This window comes from Aquarana catesbeiana, linkage group LG09, assembly GCF_042186555.1.
Source record: "Aquarana catesbeiana isolate 2022-GZ linkage group LG09, ASM4218655v1, whole genome shotgun sequence".
Lineage (NCBI taxonomy): Eukaryota > Metazoa > Chordata > Amphibia > Anura > Ranidae > Aquarana > Aquarana catesbeiana.
The window spans coordinates 321,561,113-321,575,408 of NC_133332.1; the positions used below are offsets into that span (position 1 = coordinate 321,561,113).

Genomic DNA, 14,296 nt, shown 5'->3' on the forward strand with positions numbered 1-14,296 from the left:
ACATTTTATGGGTGCAAACCCATTACAGAAATAAAAGGCTTTCATTCTATTTTGGGGCAAGCTTTTAAAGAGGACCTGTACTGTGGAATGACAAGCAGAGGGCAAAAGGCCAATCATTGGCATTCCCTGTGGTCTCCCTGCTTTTATCCCTGTTCCTGACTTACCATGCCTTGTTCTGTACTGTGTCTCTGTATCGAGGTGGCCATCTTGGTAGAGGCGGGGCTATCCTTCCTCATGTCAGAGCTCCCCCCTAATGACTGGAGGGGTAATGATAGAGGTGGGGGGAACACACATCCACAGAATGGATGAAGAAGAAGAAGCAGGGAGATCGTTGCACTGCAGCTCCTCATGTACAGCTTCCCCTCCAGCGAGGAGAACAATGAACCGTACAGTTCAACCCTCCTTTAGATGGCAGTATAACCTGCTGGATGAAGCAGGGAGATCCTTGCACTGCAGCTCCTCAGGTACAGCTTCCCCTCCAGCGAGGAGAACAGTGAACCATACAGTTCAACCCTCCTGTAGGTAGCAGTATAACCTGCTGGATGAAGCAGGGAGATCCTTGCACTGCAGCTCCTCAGGTACAGCTTCCCCTCCAGTGAGGAAAACAGTGAGCAGCATTTTAGTGATATCACCAAATCTGGTGAGACTAGCAGTCAGAGGCAACAGTGCTTTAGATCAGCCTTTCTCAACAGGGGTGCTGTGGCACCCTGGGGTGCCGTCTGAGGTCCTCAGGGGTTCCGCAGAAAGCATTGTTGTGAAGAAAGACTGTCTGTCAGATCCGACCACGGTCCCGCTCCTCCGAATGTACATTGACACAGCATGACCTCGGCCAGGACAGTGCAGTGAAGAGCATTTGAAAGGGGTAGGCGGCTTTCTGAGCTCTCAGCCTCCCCCTACAGGGTAGTACTGTGTATGAGTGCAAAGCTGTGTGTAGGGCCAGTATAAGAAGGGGGAGTGCCCTGGGTTCCGACTCTGCAAGCGGCCACCAAAGCTAAGCAATACCCTGCAGCCATCCGTATGTCCTTTGTCATTAGCCTGATACACTTGCTGCACTCGGTATTTATATATTGTGGGGTCACCAGTACAGTATTTGTAAATTGAAATCATATCCCCTCTCAAGCGTCTCTTCTCCAGAGAGAATAAGTTCAGAGCTCACAACCTTTCCTCATAACTAAGATCCTCCAGACCCTTTATTAGCTTTGTTGCCCTTCTTTGTACTCGCTCCATTTCCAGTACATCCTTCCTGAGGACTGGTGCCCAGAACTGGACAGCATACTCCAGGTGCGGCCGGACCAGAGTCTTGTAGAGCGGGAGAATTATCGTTTTATCTCTGGAGTTGATCCCCCTTTTAATACATGCCAATATTCTGTTTGCCTTATTAGCAGCAGCTTGGCATTGCATGCCATTGCTGAGCCTATCATCTACTAGGACCCCCAGGTCCTTTTCCATCCTAGATTCCCCCAGAGGTTCTCCCCCCAGTGTATGGATTGCATTCATATTTTTGCCACCCAATTGCATTATTTTACATTTTTCTACATTGAACCTCATTTGCCATGTAGTCGCCCACCCCATTAATTTGTTCAGGTCTTTTTGCAAGGTTTCCACATCCTGCGGAGAAGTTATTGCCCTGCTTAGCTTAGTATCGTCTGCAAATACAGAGATTGAACTGTTTATCCCATCCTCCAGATCGTTTATGAACAAATTAAATAGGATTGGTCCCAGCACAGAACCCTGGGGAACCCCACTACCCACCCCTGACCATTCCGAGTACTCCCCATTTATCACCACCCTCTGAACTCGCCCTTGTAGCCAGTTTTCAATCCATGTACTCACCCTATGGTCCATGCCAACGCACCTTATTTTGTACAGTAAACGTTTATGGGGAACTGTGTCAAATGCTTTTGCAAAATCTAGATACACCACGTCTACGGGCCTTCCTTTATCTAGATGGCAACTCACCTCCTCATAGAAGGTTAATAGATTGGTTTGGCAAGAACGATTCTTCATGAATCCATGCTGATTACTGCTAATGATATCATTCTTATTACTAAAATCTTGTATATAGTCCCTTATCATCCCCTCCAAGATTTTACATACTATTGATGTTAGGCTAACTGGTCTGTAATTCCCAGGGATGTTTTTTGGGCCCTTTTTAAATATTGGTGCTACATTGGCTTTTCCCCAATCAGCTGGTACCATTCCAGTCAATAGACTGTCTGTAAAAATTAGGAACAACGGTCTGGCAATCACCTGACTGAGTTCCCTAAGTACCCTCGGATGCAAGCCATCTGGTCCCGGTGATTTATTAATGTTAAGTTTCTCAAGTCTAATTTTAATTCTGTCCTCTGTTAACCATGTAGGTGCTTCCTGTGTTGTGTCATGAGGATAAACACTGCAGGTTTGGTTACTGAAGCCCCCCGATTCACTCGTGAAGACTGAGGAGAAGAATAAATTCAATACCTTCGCCATCTCCCCATCCTTTGTAACCAGATGTCCTTCCTCATTCTTTATGGGGCCAATATGGTCTGTCCTCCCTTTTTTACTGTTTACATACTTAAAGAATTTCTTGGGATTTTTTTTGCTCTCCTCTGCTATGTGTCTTTCATGTTCTATCTTAGCCGTCCTAACTGCACCCTTACATTTCTTATTGCATTCTTTATAAAGTCTGAATGCTGAGGATGATCCCTCAACCTTGTATTTTTTGAAGGCCTTCTCCTTTGCTTTTATATGCATTTTTACATTGGAGTTAAGCCATCCAGGATTTTTGTTCGCTCTTTTAAATTTATTACCCAATGGGATACATTGGCTAATGCCCTTATTTAATATGCTCTTAAAGCAAACCCATCTCTCCTCCGTATTCTTTGTTCCTAATACTTTATCCCAGTTGGCTTTGGCATAAAGAGTGGGGTACTAAGGAGTGCCAATAGGAGGGGTTGAGGTGTGGAGGTGAGCAGAGAAGAAGGTTTGAAGGTACAGATGTGAGCAGAGAGGGGGTTTTGATGTACACAGGTGAGCACACAGGGTTTTGGGGTACAGAGATGAGCAGACACTGGGCATAGTGTACAGAGGTCAGCCAACAGGGGGTTTGGGGTACAGAGATCAGCCAACAGGGGGTTTGGGGTACAAAAGTCAGCCAACAGGGGGTTTGGGGTACAGAGGTCGGCCAACAGGGGGTTTGGGGTACAGAGGTCAGCCAACAGGAGATTTTGGGTACAGAGGTGAGCCGACAGGGGGTTTGGGGTACAGAGGTGAGCAGAGAGGGGGATTTGCTTTACAGAGGTCAGCATAGGGGGATTGGGGTACAGAGGTTAGCAGGGGGAATGGGTCAGGGTATGGAGGTGAGCAGACATGGGGTATGGGATACAGAGATGAGCAGACACTGGGCATAGGTTACAGAGGTCAGCCAACAGGGGGTCTGGGGTACAGAGGTGAGTCAACAGGGGGTTTGGGGTACAAAGGTAAGAAGGGGGGATCAGGGTATGGAGGTGAGCAGGGGAGGGGGGGTTCACCACCAGTGCAGAGCTTGCTCAGGAATGGCAGTAGTCAGGTGTGAGGACATTGGCACGCACAGTGAGGAGAAGACTTTTGGAGGATGGCCTGGTGTCAAGAGGGGCAGGAAAGAAGCCACTTCTCTCCAGGAAAAACATCGGGGACAGACTGATATTCTGCAAAAGGTACAGTGATTGGACTGCTGAGGACTGGGGGGGAAGTCATTTTCTCTGATGAATCCCCTCTCTGATTGTTTAGGGCATCCGGAGAAGAAAAGGTGAGCGCTATCATCAGTCCTGTGTCATGCATCTTGAGACCATTCACGTGTGGGGGGTGCTTCTCATCCAAGGGAGTGGGGGGGGGGGCTCCTAAGAACACCGCCATGAATACAGAATGGTACAAAAACATCCTCCGAGAGCGACTTCTCCAAACCATCCAAGAACAGTTTGGTGAGGAACAAAGCCTTCTCCAGCATGATGGAGCACCTTGCCATGAGGCAAAAGTGATAAGTGACTTTGGGAACAAAACATCAACATTTTGGGTCCCTGGCCAGGAAACTCCCCAGACCTTAATGCCATTGAGAACTTGTGGTTAGTCCTCAAGAGGCTTGTGAACAAAAAAACCCCCACAAATTCTAAAAGACCCCAAGCATTTATTATGCAACAATGGGGGGAGGCTATCAGTCAGGATGTGGCCCAGAAGTTGAGTGACAGCATGCCGGGGGAGAATTGCAGAGGTCTCGAAAAAGAAGGGTCACCACTGCAAATATTGACTCTTTGCGTAAACTTCATGTCCTTGTCAATATAAGCCTTTGACACTTATGATGTCATTACACTTCAGTATCCCATAGTAACATCTGAAACTTATGATGTCATTACACTTCAGTATCCCATAGTAACATCTGACACTTATGATGTCATTATACTTCAGTATCTCATTGTAACATCTGACACTTATGATGTCATTACATTTCAGTATCCATAGTAACATCTGACACTATGATGTCATTATACTTCAGTATCTCATAGTAACATCTGACACTTATGATGTCATTATACTTCAGTATCTCATAGTAACATCTGACACTTATGATGTCATTATACTTCAGTATCCCATAGTAACATCTGACACTTATGATGTCATTATACTTCAGTATCCCATAGTAACATCTGACACTTATGATGTCATTACACTTCAGTATCCATAGTAACATCTGACACTATGATGTCATTATACTTCAGTATCTCATAGTAACATCTGACACTTATGATGTCATTATACTTCCATATCCATAGTACCATCTGACACTTATGATGTCATTACACTTCAGTATCTCATAGTAACATCTGACACTATGATGTCATTATACTTCAGTATCCCATAGTAACATCTGACACTATGATGTCATTATACTTCAGTATCTCATAGTAACATCTGACACTTATGATGTCATTATACTTCAGTATCTCATAGTAACATCTGACACTTATGATGTCATTATACTTCAGTATCCCATAGTAACATCTGACACTTATGATGTCATTATACTTCAGTATCTCATAGTAACATCTGACACTTATGATGTCATTATACTTCAGTATCCCATAGTAACATCTGACACTTATGATTTCATTATACTTCAGTATCCATAGTAACATCTGACACTTATGATGTCATTATACTTCAGTATCCCATAGTAACATCTGACACTTATGATGTCATTACACTTCAGTATCCCATAGTAACATCTGACACTTGTGATGTCATTATACTTCAGTATCTCATAGTAACATCTGACACTTATGATGTCATTATACTTCAGTATCTCATAGTAACATCTGACACTATGATGTCATTATACTTCAGTATCTCATAGTAACATCTGACACTATGATGTCATTATACTTCAGTATCCCATAGTAACATCTGACACTTGTGATGTCATTATACTTCAGTATCTCATAGTAACATCTGACACTTATGATGTCATTATACTTCAGTATCCCATAGTACCATCTGACACTTATGATGTCATTATACTTCAGTATCCCATAGTAACATCTGACACTTATGATGTCATTATACTTCAGTATCTCATAGTAACATCTGACACTATGATGTCATTATACTTCAGTATCTCATAGTAACATCTGACACTTATGATGTCATTATACTTCAGTATCTCATAGTAACATCTGACACTATGATGTCATTATACTTCAGTATCTCATAGTAACATCTGACACTATGATGTCATTATACTTCAGTATCCCATAGTGACATCTGACACTTATGATGTCATTATACTTCAGTATCTCATAGTAACATCTGACACTATGATGTCATTATACTTCAGTATCTCATAGTAACATCTGACACTATGATGTCATTATACTTCAGTATCCCATAGTGACATCTGACACTTATGATGTCATTATACTTCAGTATCCATAGTAACATCTGACACTATGATGTTATTATACTTCAGTATCCATAGTAACATCTGACACTATGATGTCATTATACTTCAGTATCTCATAGTAACATCTGACACAAAGATCTACAAACACTGAGGCAGCAAACTTTGTGGAAATTAATATTTGTGTCATTCTCAAAACTTTTGGCCCCGGTTGTACTATTCTGAGACTGGAGTTGGTTAAGTAGGTCATGGGGATGTTTTTGGGTATAATTCTTTTAAATTCAATTTTGATTCAATGGAAGTTGAATAAAAATTGAACATTTTGAAGATTTATTATCAATTTTGTAATGTTCGGATAGTTTCCATCGTTTTCTTTGTCATGTCTGACGAGCCGGTGTGAGTGGAAGTTTCTGTTCTCCTTATATGTATTATAACCTCCTCGTTATATTGAGGTCTATGTTGGGAATCCCCTTCTTCTTCAGCTCTCTGACAAACCCAAGTGAGTCCGGAGAACCCCGACCTTTGTATCTGCACCGCCATCATGTGGGCTCTGACTCTGCTCTGCCATTGCTATAGGGGGGAGGGGGGTTTCCAGGTCTTGGTCGGCTGTTGCTGTTTTCTCTTAGGTCTGTGGGTTGGCTGTCGCTGTACACTGCTCTTACAGCCAAGAAAAAAAAGACGTTCCAATCTAAGCGCAAAAACAGCTTTTTCCTTCCTAAAGCGCCTTGAAAAAGTATTCATACCCCTTGGAATTCCCCACATTTTGTTACAACCAAAAACATAAAAGTATTTTATTGGGATTTTATGTGATAGACCAACACAAAGTGTCACATAATTGTGAAGTGGAAGGAAAATGATAAATGATACAAATAAATATGTGAAAAGTGTGGGGGGAGGGGCATTTATATGGTGCCCCCCGGAGTCAATACTTTGTAGAACCCCCTTTCTCTACAAGTCTTTTTGGGGATGTCTCTACCAGCTTTGCACATCTAGAGAGGACATTTCTGCCCATTCTTCTTTGTAAAATATCTCAAGCTCTGTCAGATTGGATGGAGAGCGTCTGTGAACAGCAATTTTCAAGTCTTGCCACAGATTCTCAATGTGATTTAGGTCTGGACTGTGACTGGGCCATTCTAACACATGAATATGCTTTGATCTAAACCATTCCATTGTAGCTCTGGCTGGATGTTTCGGGTCGTTGTCCTGCTGGAAGGTGAACCTCCGCCCCAGTCTCAAGTCTTTTGTAGACTCTAACAGGTTTTCTTCTAAGATTGTCCTGTATGTGTCTCCATCCATCTTCCCATCAACTCTGACCAGCTTCCCTGTCCCTGCTGAAGAAAACCATCCCCACCACATGATGCTGCCACCACCATGTTTCACGGTGGGGATGGTGTGTTCAGGGTGATGTGCAGTGTTAGTTTTCCCCACACATAGCGTTTTACTTTTAGGCCATAAAGTTGAATTTTGGTCTCATGTGACCAGATCACCTTCTTCCACATGTTTGCTGTGTCCTCCACATGGCTTCTCACAAACTACAAACAGGACTTCTTATGACTTTCTTTCACCAATGTCTTTCTTCTTGTCACTCTTCCATAAAGGGCAGATTTGTGGAGAACACGACTAATAGTTGTCCTGTGGACAGATTCTCCCACCTGAGCTGTGGATCTCTGCAGCTCCTCCAGAGTTACCATGGACCTCTTGGCTCTTCTCTGATGAATGCTCTCCTTGCCCGGCCGGTCAGTTTAGGTGGACGGCCATGTCTTGGTAGGTTTGCAGTTGTGCCATACTCTTTCCATTTTCCGATGATGGATTGAACAGAGCTCCGTGAGATGTTCAAAGCTTGGGAGATTTCTTTATAACCAAACCCTGCTTTATACTTCTCCACAACTTTATCCCTGACCTGTCTGGTGTGTTCCTTGGCCTTCATGATGCTGTTTGTTCACTAAGGTTCTCTAACAAACCTCTGAGGGCTTCACAGAACAGCTGTATTTATACTGAGATGAAATGACACACGGGTGGACTCTATTTACTAATTAGGTGACTTCTGAAGGCAATTGGTTCCTCTAGATTTTAGTTATCAGAGTAAAGGGGGCTGAATACAAATGCCCCTCCCCCACACTTTTCACATATTTATTTGTATCATTTATCATTTTCCTTCCACTTCACAATTATGTGACACTTTGTGTTGGTCTATCACATAAAATCCCAATAAAATACATTTACGTTTTTAGTTGTAACAAAATGTGGGAGAATTTCAAGGGGTATGAATACTTTTTCAAGGCACTGTATATCAGCAGTTCTGATCACAAATGTGAACATGATAGGTGTATACACTCACCGATCCTTTATTAGGTCCCCCTTGCTAGTAGCGGGTTGGACCCCCTTTTGCCTTCATTCTTGGTGGAATAGATACAACAAGGTGCTGGAAACGTTCCTCAGAGATTTTCCTCTATAGTGACCTGATAACATCACACAGTTGCTGCAGATTTGTCGGCTGCACATCCATGATGCCAATCTCCCGTTCCACCACATCCCAAAGGTGCTCTATTGGATGAGATGTGGTGAGTGTGGAGGCCATTGGAGGACAGGGACCTCATTGTCTAGTGGTGAGATGATTGGAGCTTTGTGACATGGTGCATTATCCTGCTGGAAGGAGCCATCAGAAGATGGGGACACCCCATCCCCCACACCATTACACCCCCACCACCAGCCTGAACCGGTGATATCCCATCCCCCACACCATTACACCCCCACCACCAGCCTGAACCAGTGATATCCCATCCCCCACACCATTACATCCCCACCACCAGCCTGAACCGGTGATATCCCATCCCCCACACCATTACATCCCCACCACCAGCCTGAACCGGTGATACCCCATCCCCCACACCATTACACCCCCACCACCAGCCTGAACCGGTGATACCCCATCCCCCACACCATTACACCCCCACCACCAGCCTGAACCGGTGATATCCCATCCCCCACACCATTACATCCCCACCACCAGCCTGAACCGGTGATACCCCATCCCCCACACCATTACACCCCCACCACCAGCCTGAACCGGTGATACCCCATCCCCCACACCATTACACCCCCACCACCAGCCTGAACCAGTGATATCCCCTCCCCCACACCATTACATCCCCACCACCAGCCTGAACCGGTGATATCCCATCCCCCACACCATTACACCCCCACCACCAGCCTGAACCGGTGATACCCCATCCCCCACACCATTACACCCCCACCACCAGCCTGAACCAGTGATATCCCATCCCCCACACCATTACACCCCCCACCACCAGCCTGAACCAGTGATATCCCATCCCCCACACCATTACACCCCCACCACCAGCCTGAACCGGTGATATCCCATCCCCCACACCATTACATCCCCACCACCAGCCTGAACCGGTGATACAAGGCAGGATGGATCCATGAGCCAAATTCTGACCCCACCATCTGAATGTCGTAATGTGCATATTATTAATGGAGCCTTACAAGGGTGTTTTTTTAAGTTTTAAGCTGCTGACACTTATGTTTTTTTATGGTTGATTTTATTATAGTAGCAGCCTATGTATGAAAAAGTTCTGTCATCCTGAATCAGCTTCCTCCCCGTGTTACGCTTAATGGTGTGTCACAAGCATTGCGTCATATTTTGAGGTTTTGTTTGGTACTTTTTGGTCTACATGCACATTTATTCAGTTCACAAAGGTGGAAGTTAGATACGTCGTTAGAAGTTTAGTCTTGGGGGCAGCATTTATTGTGGTTTTCCCACCCTAAGGCTAACCATTTACCACTCAGTTCCTCTCATTCATCCCAAAGAGCTTAACTAGAGAAATTGATCAATGCCCTCATCCACCTCTAAACATCATGGATGGAGGGATCTCCTCTGCCAGCTGTTGGGCTTCTCTTTGTCTTTTCCAACATCCTACACTGTCTGGGTCTCACCTTTATTCTATTATGTTAATGCCGAGCCAATTTTACACCGGAGCCCAGATCTCTCCCTTAGTGCCATTTGTGCTTTCCAAAAACTCTAGATGTTCATGATCTCGTAGTTGAGGGGCCTCCAAACCTTCTAAACAGGGAACCCGTTTGTTGTCCTTCAGACTTTAGGGAGGTCAGACTGTGGTCAGCAGCAGCGGTCATTTTCCTGGCATCAGTGGGCGTAAACACCACCACATTGGGTATTATGAGGAGGAATAGTGCTCCATCATTGGGAGGAATTGTGCCCCGTTATTGGAGTCAGTGGGAGAACTGGTGTCCCCATCGTTGGTGTCAGTTGGCAGAATAGTGTCTCATATCAGTGAGATGAATAGTGCCCCAAGGGCCAGATAAAGGCAAGCTAAGGGTTGCATCCAGGGACGAAGTTTGAAGACCACTGTTCTATTCTGTTGACTTGATCTTCAATCAGTCTTTTACCACCAGTGTTCTACTGGAACCTGTTGCCACCAGTGACCCCGCATGCCCGTTTAACCATCTTAAACCTGTTGTGCCAAAATAAATGGCCTTTTTAAGCTGGGAACATGACGTTTCATTGGAAACAGAGAAACAAGAACCTTTACACTGTCTTCAAGTCTAACCCTTTGTTTATCCACCCACCCATGTCAGCACTGAAAATGGGGATCACTTTGATCTATTAGAAGATTAAATTGTCTACCTGGTGAGATACAAAGCCAATTTAGACAAAATTTTGGTGCATGATATCAATTTTGGCAAAATCATTCTGTTCATCCTCACACAGTACACACACACACAAGAAGAAGGGATGGGATGCAGACAATCCACATGATTCACCCAATCCACATGATTCACCTGGGAGATTTGCCATCACTTCCTGTCTTGTAGACACAACAGGAAGTGGGAGGATACCTTTCAGAATGACGGAAATTCCCTCTTAGATGGATGTCCCAGGAACAAGTGTCCCCGTTGGAAAATGTTGAAATTTCTACCTTGGTGACAATGGTTGCCAGTACAAACAGGGCGAACCTCTGCAACTGAGATACAGTCATCAACAAAAACCTGGCAGGGGGTCTAACCTGTCCACACTCCAAAAATGCTTTAAAAAAAGTTTTGGCTTTGGATACATATTAACTATTGTGTACTAAAGCTTGATTTGATCTGGACATTAATGACTGCTGGTCATGAAAGCTTTATAACTCACCTGTAGATGAATGTATAGTTCTCAGTCGGGGGGTGTGGATGGTTCCAGGTACAAGTCAGGACTTTGACTGTATTCATAATGCACTCCACCTCTGCATAGCAAACACAACATGTGAATTATGATATGAAGTTTCCGTATAATACAGAGATGACAACCACAGCTATTGCAGGCACTTTATATGTCTAAACAACGATTCATATTTCTTTACAATATTTTTATTAAAGTAAAAAAAAAAAAAAAAAAGAAAAGGTTACAAACATTTGGATTGTCTTCACACAATGCCATAAGAATATAATGGACTCGGTCCCGAACACAAAGCTTACATTAAGGGTCATAAAAAGGATATATTACTAATTGTAAAAAGTAATGTAAACCAAAAAAACACAGCTTGGACCATACCAAATAAGGCTATCGTGTAGAAGGTAAACCCAGCAGGTAAGCAATCTTGTTGTTCCCTCTCTCCATGGCCATCAATATAGAGTTGTCCACCTTTCTCCATGGCCATCAATATAGAGTTGTCCACCTTTCTCTATGGCCATCAATATAGAGTTGTCCACCTTTCTCCATGGCCTTCAATATAGAGTTGTCCACCTTTCTCCATGGCCATCAATATAGAGTTGCCCCCCTCTCTCCATGGCCAATAATATAGAGTTGTCCACCTTTCTCCATGAACATTATTTTAGAGTTGTCCCTCTCTCTCCATGGCCCTTAATATAGCATTGTCCCCCTCTCTCCATGGCCATCAATATAGAGTTGCCCCCCTCTCTCCATGGCCATTAATATAGAGTTGCCCCCCTCTCTCCATGGCCATTAATATAGAGTTGCCCCCCTCTCTCCATGGCCATTAATATAGAGTTGCCCCCCTCTCTCCATGGCCATTAATATAGAGTTGCCCCCCTCTCTCCATAGCCATTAATATAGAGTTGTCCCCCTCTCTCCATGACCATCCATATAGAGTTGTCCCCCTCTCTCTATGGCCATTAATATAGAGTTGTCCCCCTTCCTCCATTACCATCCATATAGAGTTGTCCCCCTCTCTCCATGGCCATTAATATAGAGTTGTCCCCCTCTTTCCATGGCCATTAATATAGAGTTGTCCCCCTCTCTCCATGACCATCAATATAGAGTTGTCCCCCTCTCTCTATGGCCATTAATATAGAGTTGTCCCCCTCTCTCCATGACCATCAATATAGAGTTGTCCCCCTCTCTCTATGGCCATTAATATAGAGTTGTCCCCCTCTCTCCATGGCCATCAATATGGAGTTGTCCCCTTCTCTCCATTGACATTATTTTACAGTTGTCACCCTCTCTTCATGGCCATTAATATAGAGTTGTCCTCCTCTCTTCATGGCCATTAGTATGGAGTTGGCCCTTCCCCCATGGCTAATAATATAGAGCCGTCCCCCTCTCTCCATGGCCATTAATATAGAGTTGCCCCCCTCTCTCCATGGCCAATAATATGGGGTTGTCCCCCTCTCTCCATTGCCATTAAAATAGAGTTGTCCCCCTCTCTCCTTGGCCATTAATATGGAGTTGTCCCCCTCTCTTCATGGCTAATAATATAGAGCTGCCTCCCTTCATGACCATTAATATAGAGATGGCCCTCCCCCATGGCCAATAATATAGAGTTGCCCTCCTCCATGGCTGGTAATATAGAGTTGCTCCTCCCCCATGGACAATAATATAGAGTTGCTCTCCTCCATGGCTGGTAATATAGAGTTGCCCTCCAGTCCTCCATGGCTGTTATAATAGAGTTGTCCCCCTCTCTCTATGGCCATAAAGAGAGGTTGCCCCCTCCCCCATGGCCATTAACATAGAGTTACCCCCCTCTCTCTATGGCCATCAATATGAAGTTGCCCTCCCCCATGGCCATTAATACTATTACCATGTCTGTGGGAATTTGTGCCCAATTATAAGGCCTGATACTGATGTTGGACGAGACAATCCAATTGCCTTTAGGCAAATAAATCCAGACCTGGAGGCTCTATGGCTCCTTTTTGTTTCCACAGAGGAGCAGATTTGAGTACATAGGGCATCTTTCAGTATTTCTGGGGGTCAGTTTCAGGGCCATACATGAGATGTGTTTTGCTTTAGGTATCACTTAAATTCCAAACTGTTCACATTAATATTGGCCAACATAGGAAAAGACACAAAAAAACAAAAAAACACTTTCAAGTCATCTACACCTTATTAACAGTAAAAAGAAAAATCCTGAACATATAAGAACCTGGAATCCTATGAATGTGGTGCACAGCATTTACCTGCATTGCCGCTGCCTTGGACCGGACCATTCAGGGCTGAGAGGATGAGAAGGAGAAGAAGAGAAGGTCCCATCACTGGTGAGGCTTCCCACGAGCCACAAAGTCTCCAGCTCATCTGGTTGAGTATTTCTTCTCTTCTATAGCTGAACCCGCACACCGTGTGATCAATGAGGGGGGGGGTCCAGGTCATTCACTGCCTGGTGGATCTCTACAGACTTCATACATCCACCTCTACATCCTACTACCACCAGGATCAACCTAAAAAAGGTTCCGCTGATCTGATCATTTCCAGCCTCGCTCAATCTCTTAGTAACACCTTCCTCTTATCATTTGATCTAAGTGATGGTTCGATGTTCTTCTCCCCTCGCCTCGCTCTTCCTGTCACTAAAAACACATTCTTACTCATTTCCTGTTGTTGGGCTTTCTGTTTCTTTTTTCGTAAAATTCTGAAGTAAAGAAATTGAACTTTAACAACGGCCGAAGGCCAGGAACCATCTATATGTATATATATATATATTATTCATTATTATTATTTCAGGTACTTATATAGTGCCATCAATTTACACAGCGCTTTACATATACATTGTACATTCACATCGGTCCCTACCCTCAAGGAGCTTCCAATCTAAGGTCCCTAACTCACATACCAGGGACAATCTAGACAGGATCCAATTAACCTACCAGCATGTCTTTGGAGTATATATAGATATATATATATATCTATATATACATACATATATATACACAAACTAAATTGCCAAAAGAAAAAAAATGGGCTTTGAGGTAACCAACCTCTGGACTTTAATGGTGTTTATATCTTAAATATCAATTCATCAAGAATCTAGGTAAAACAAAATTTATATATTTAAACAATGTTAAAAAAAATCACAAGACATGATTTGGTACACAAAATTCATAAAATTCAGTGAAATATCACAAGAAATACCACTTTTCTCA

The 14,296-nt window shown here is 43.8% G+C and overlaps 1 protein-coding gene across 1 annotated transcript in view; it reads right to left on the reverse strand.

Annotated features, from left to right (window-relative positions):
- The window catches only part of LOC141108841 (cytokine receptor common subunit gamma-like), a 37,914-nt gene extending 24,181 nt beyond the window's left edge, over positions 1 to 13,733 (reverse strand). The window contains exons 1-2 of the mRNA XM_073600805.1: positions 13,340 to 13,733; positions 11,079 to 11,169 (exon numbers count right to left, since the gene is read on the reverse strand). Of these exons, the coding sequence (XP_073456906.1) occupies positions 11,079 to 11,169; positions 13,340 to 13,529 (281 nt within the window). The 5' untranslated portion in view covers positions 13,530 to 13,733. The remainder of the gene's footprint in view (positions 1 to 11,078; positions 11,170 to 13,339) is intronic.
- Between the last annotated feature and the right edge of the window lie 563 nt (positions 13,734 to 14,296).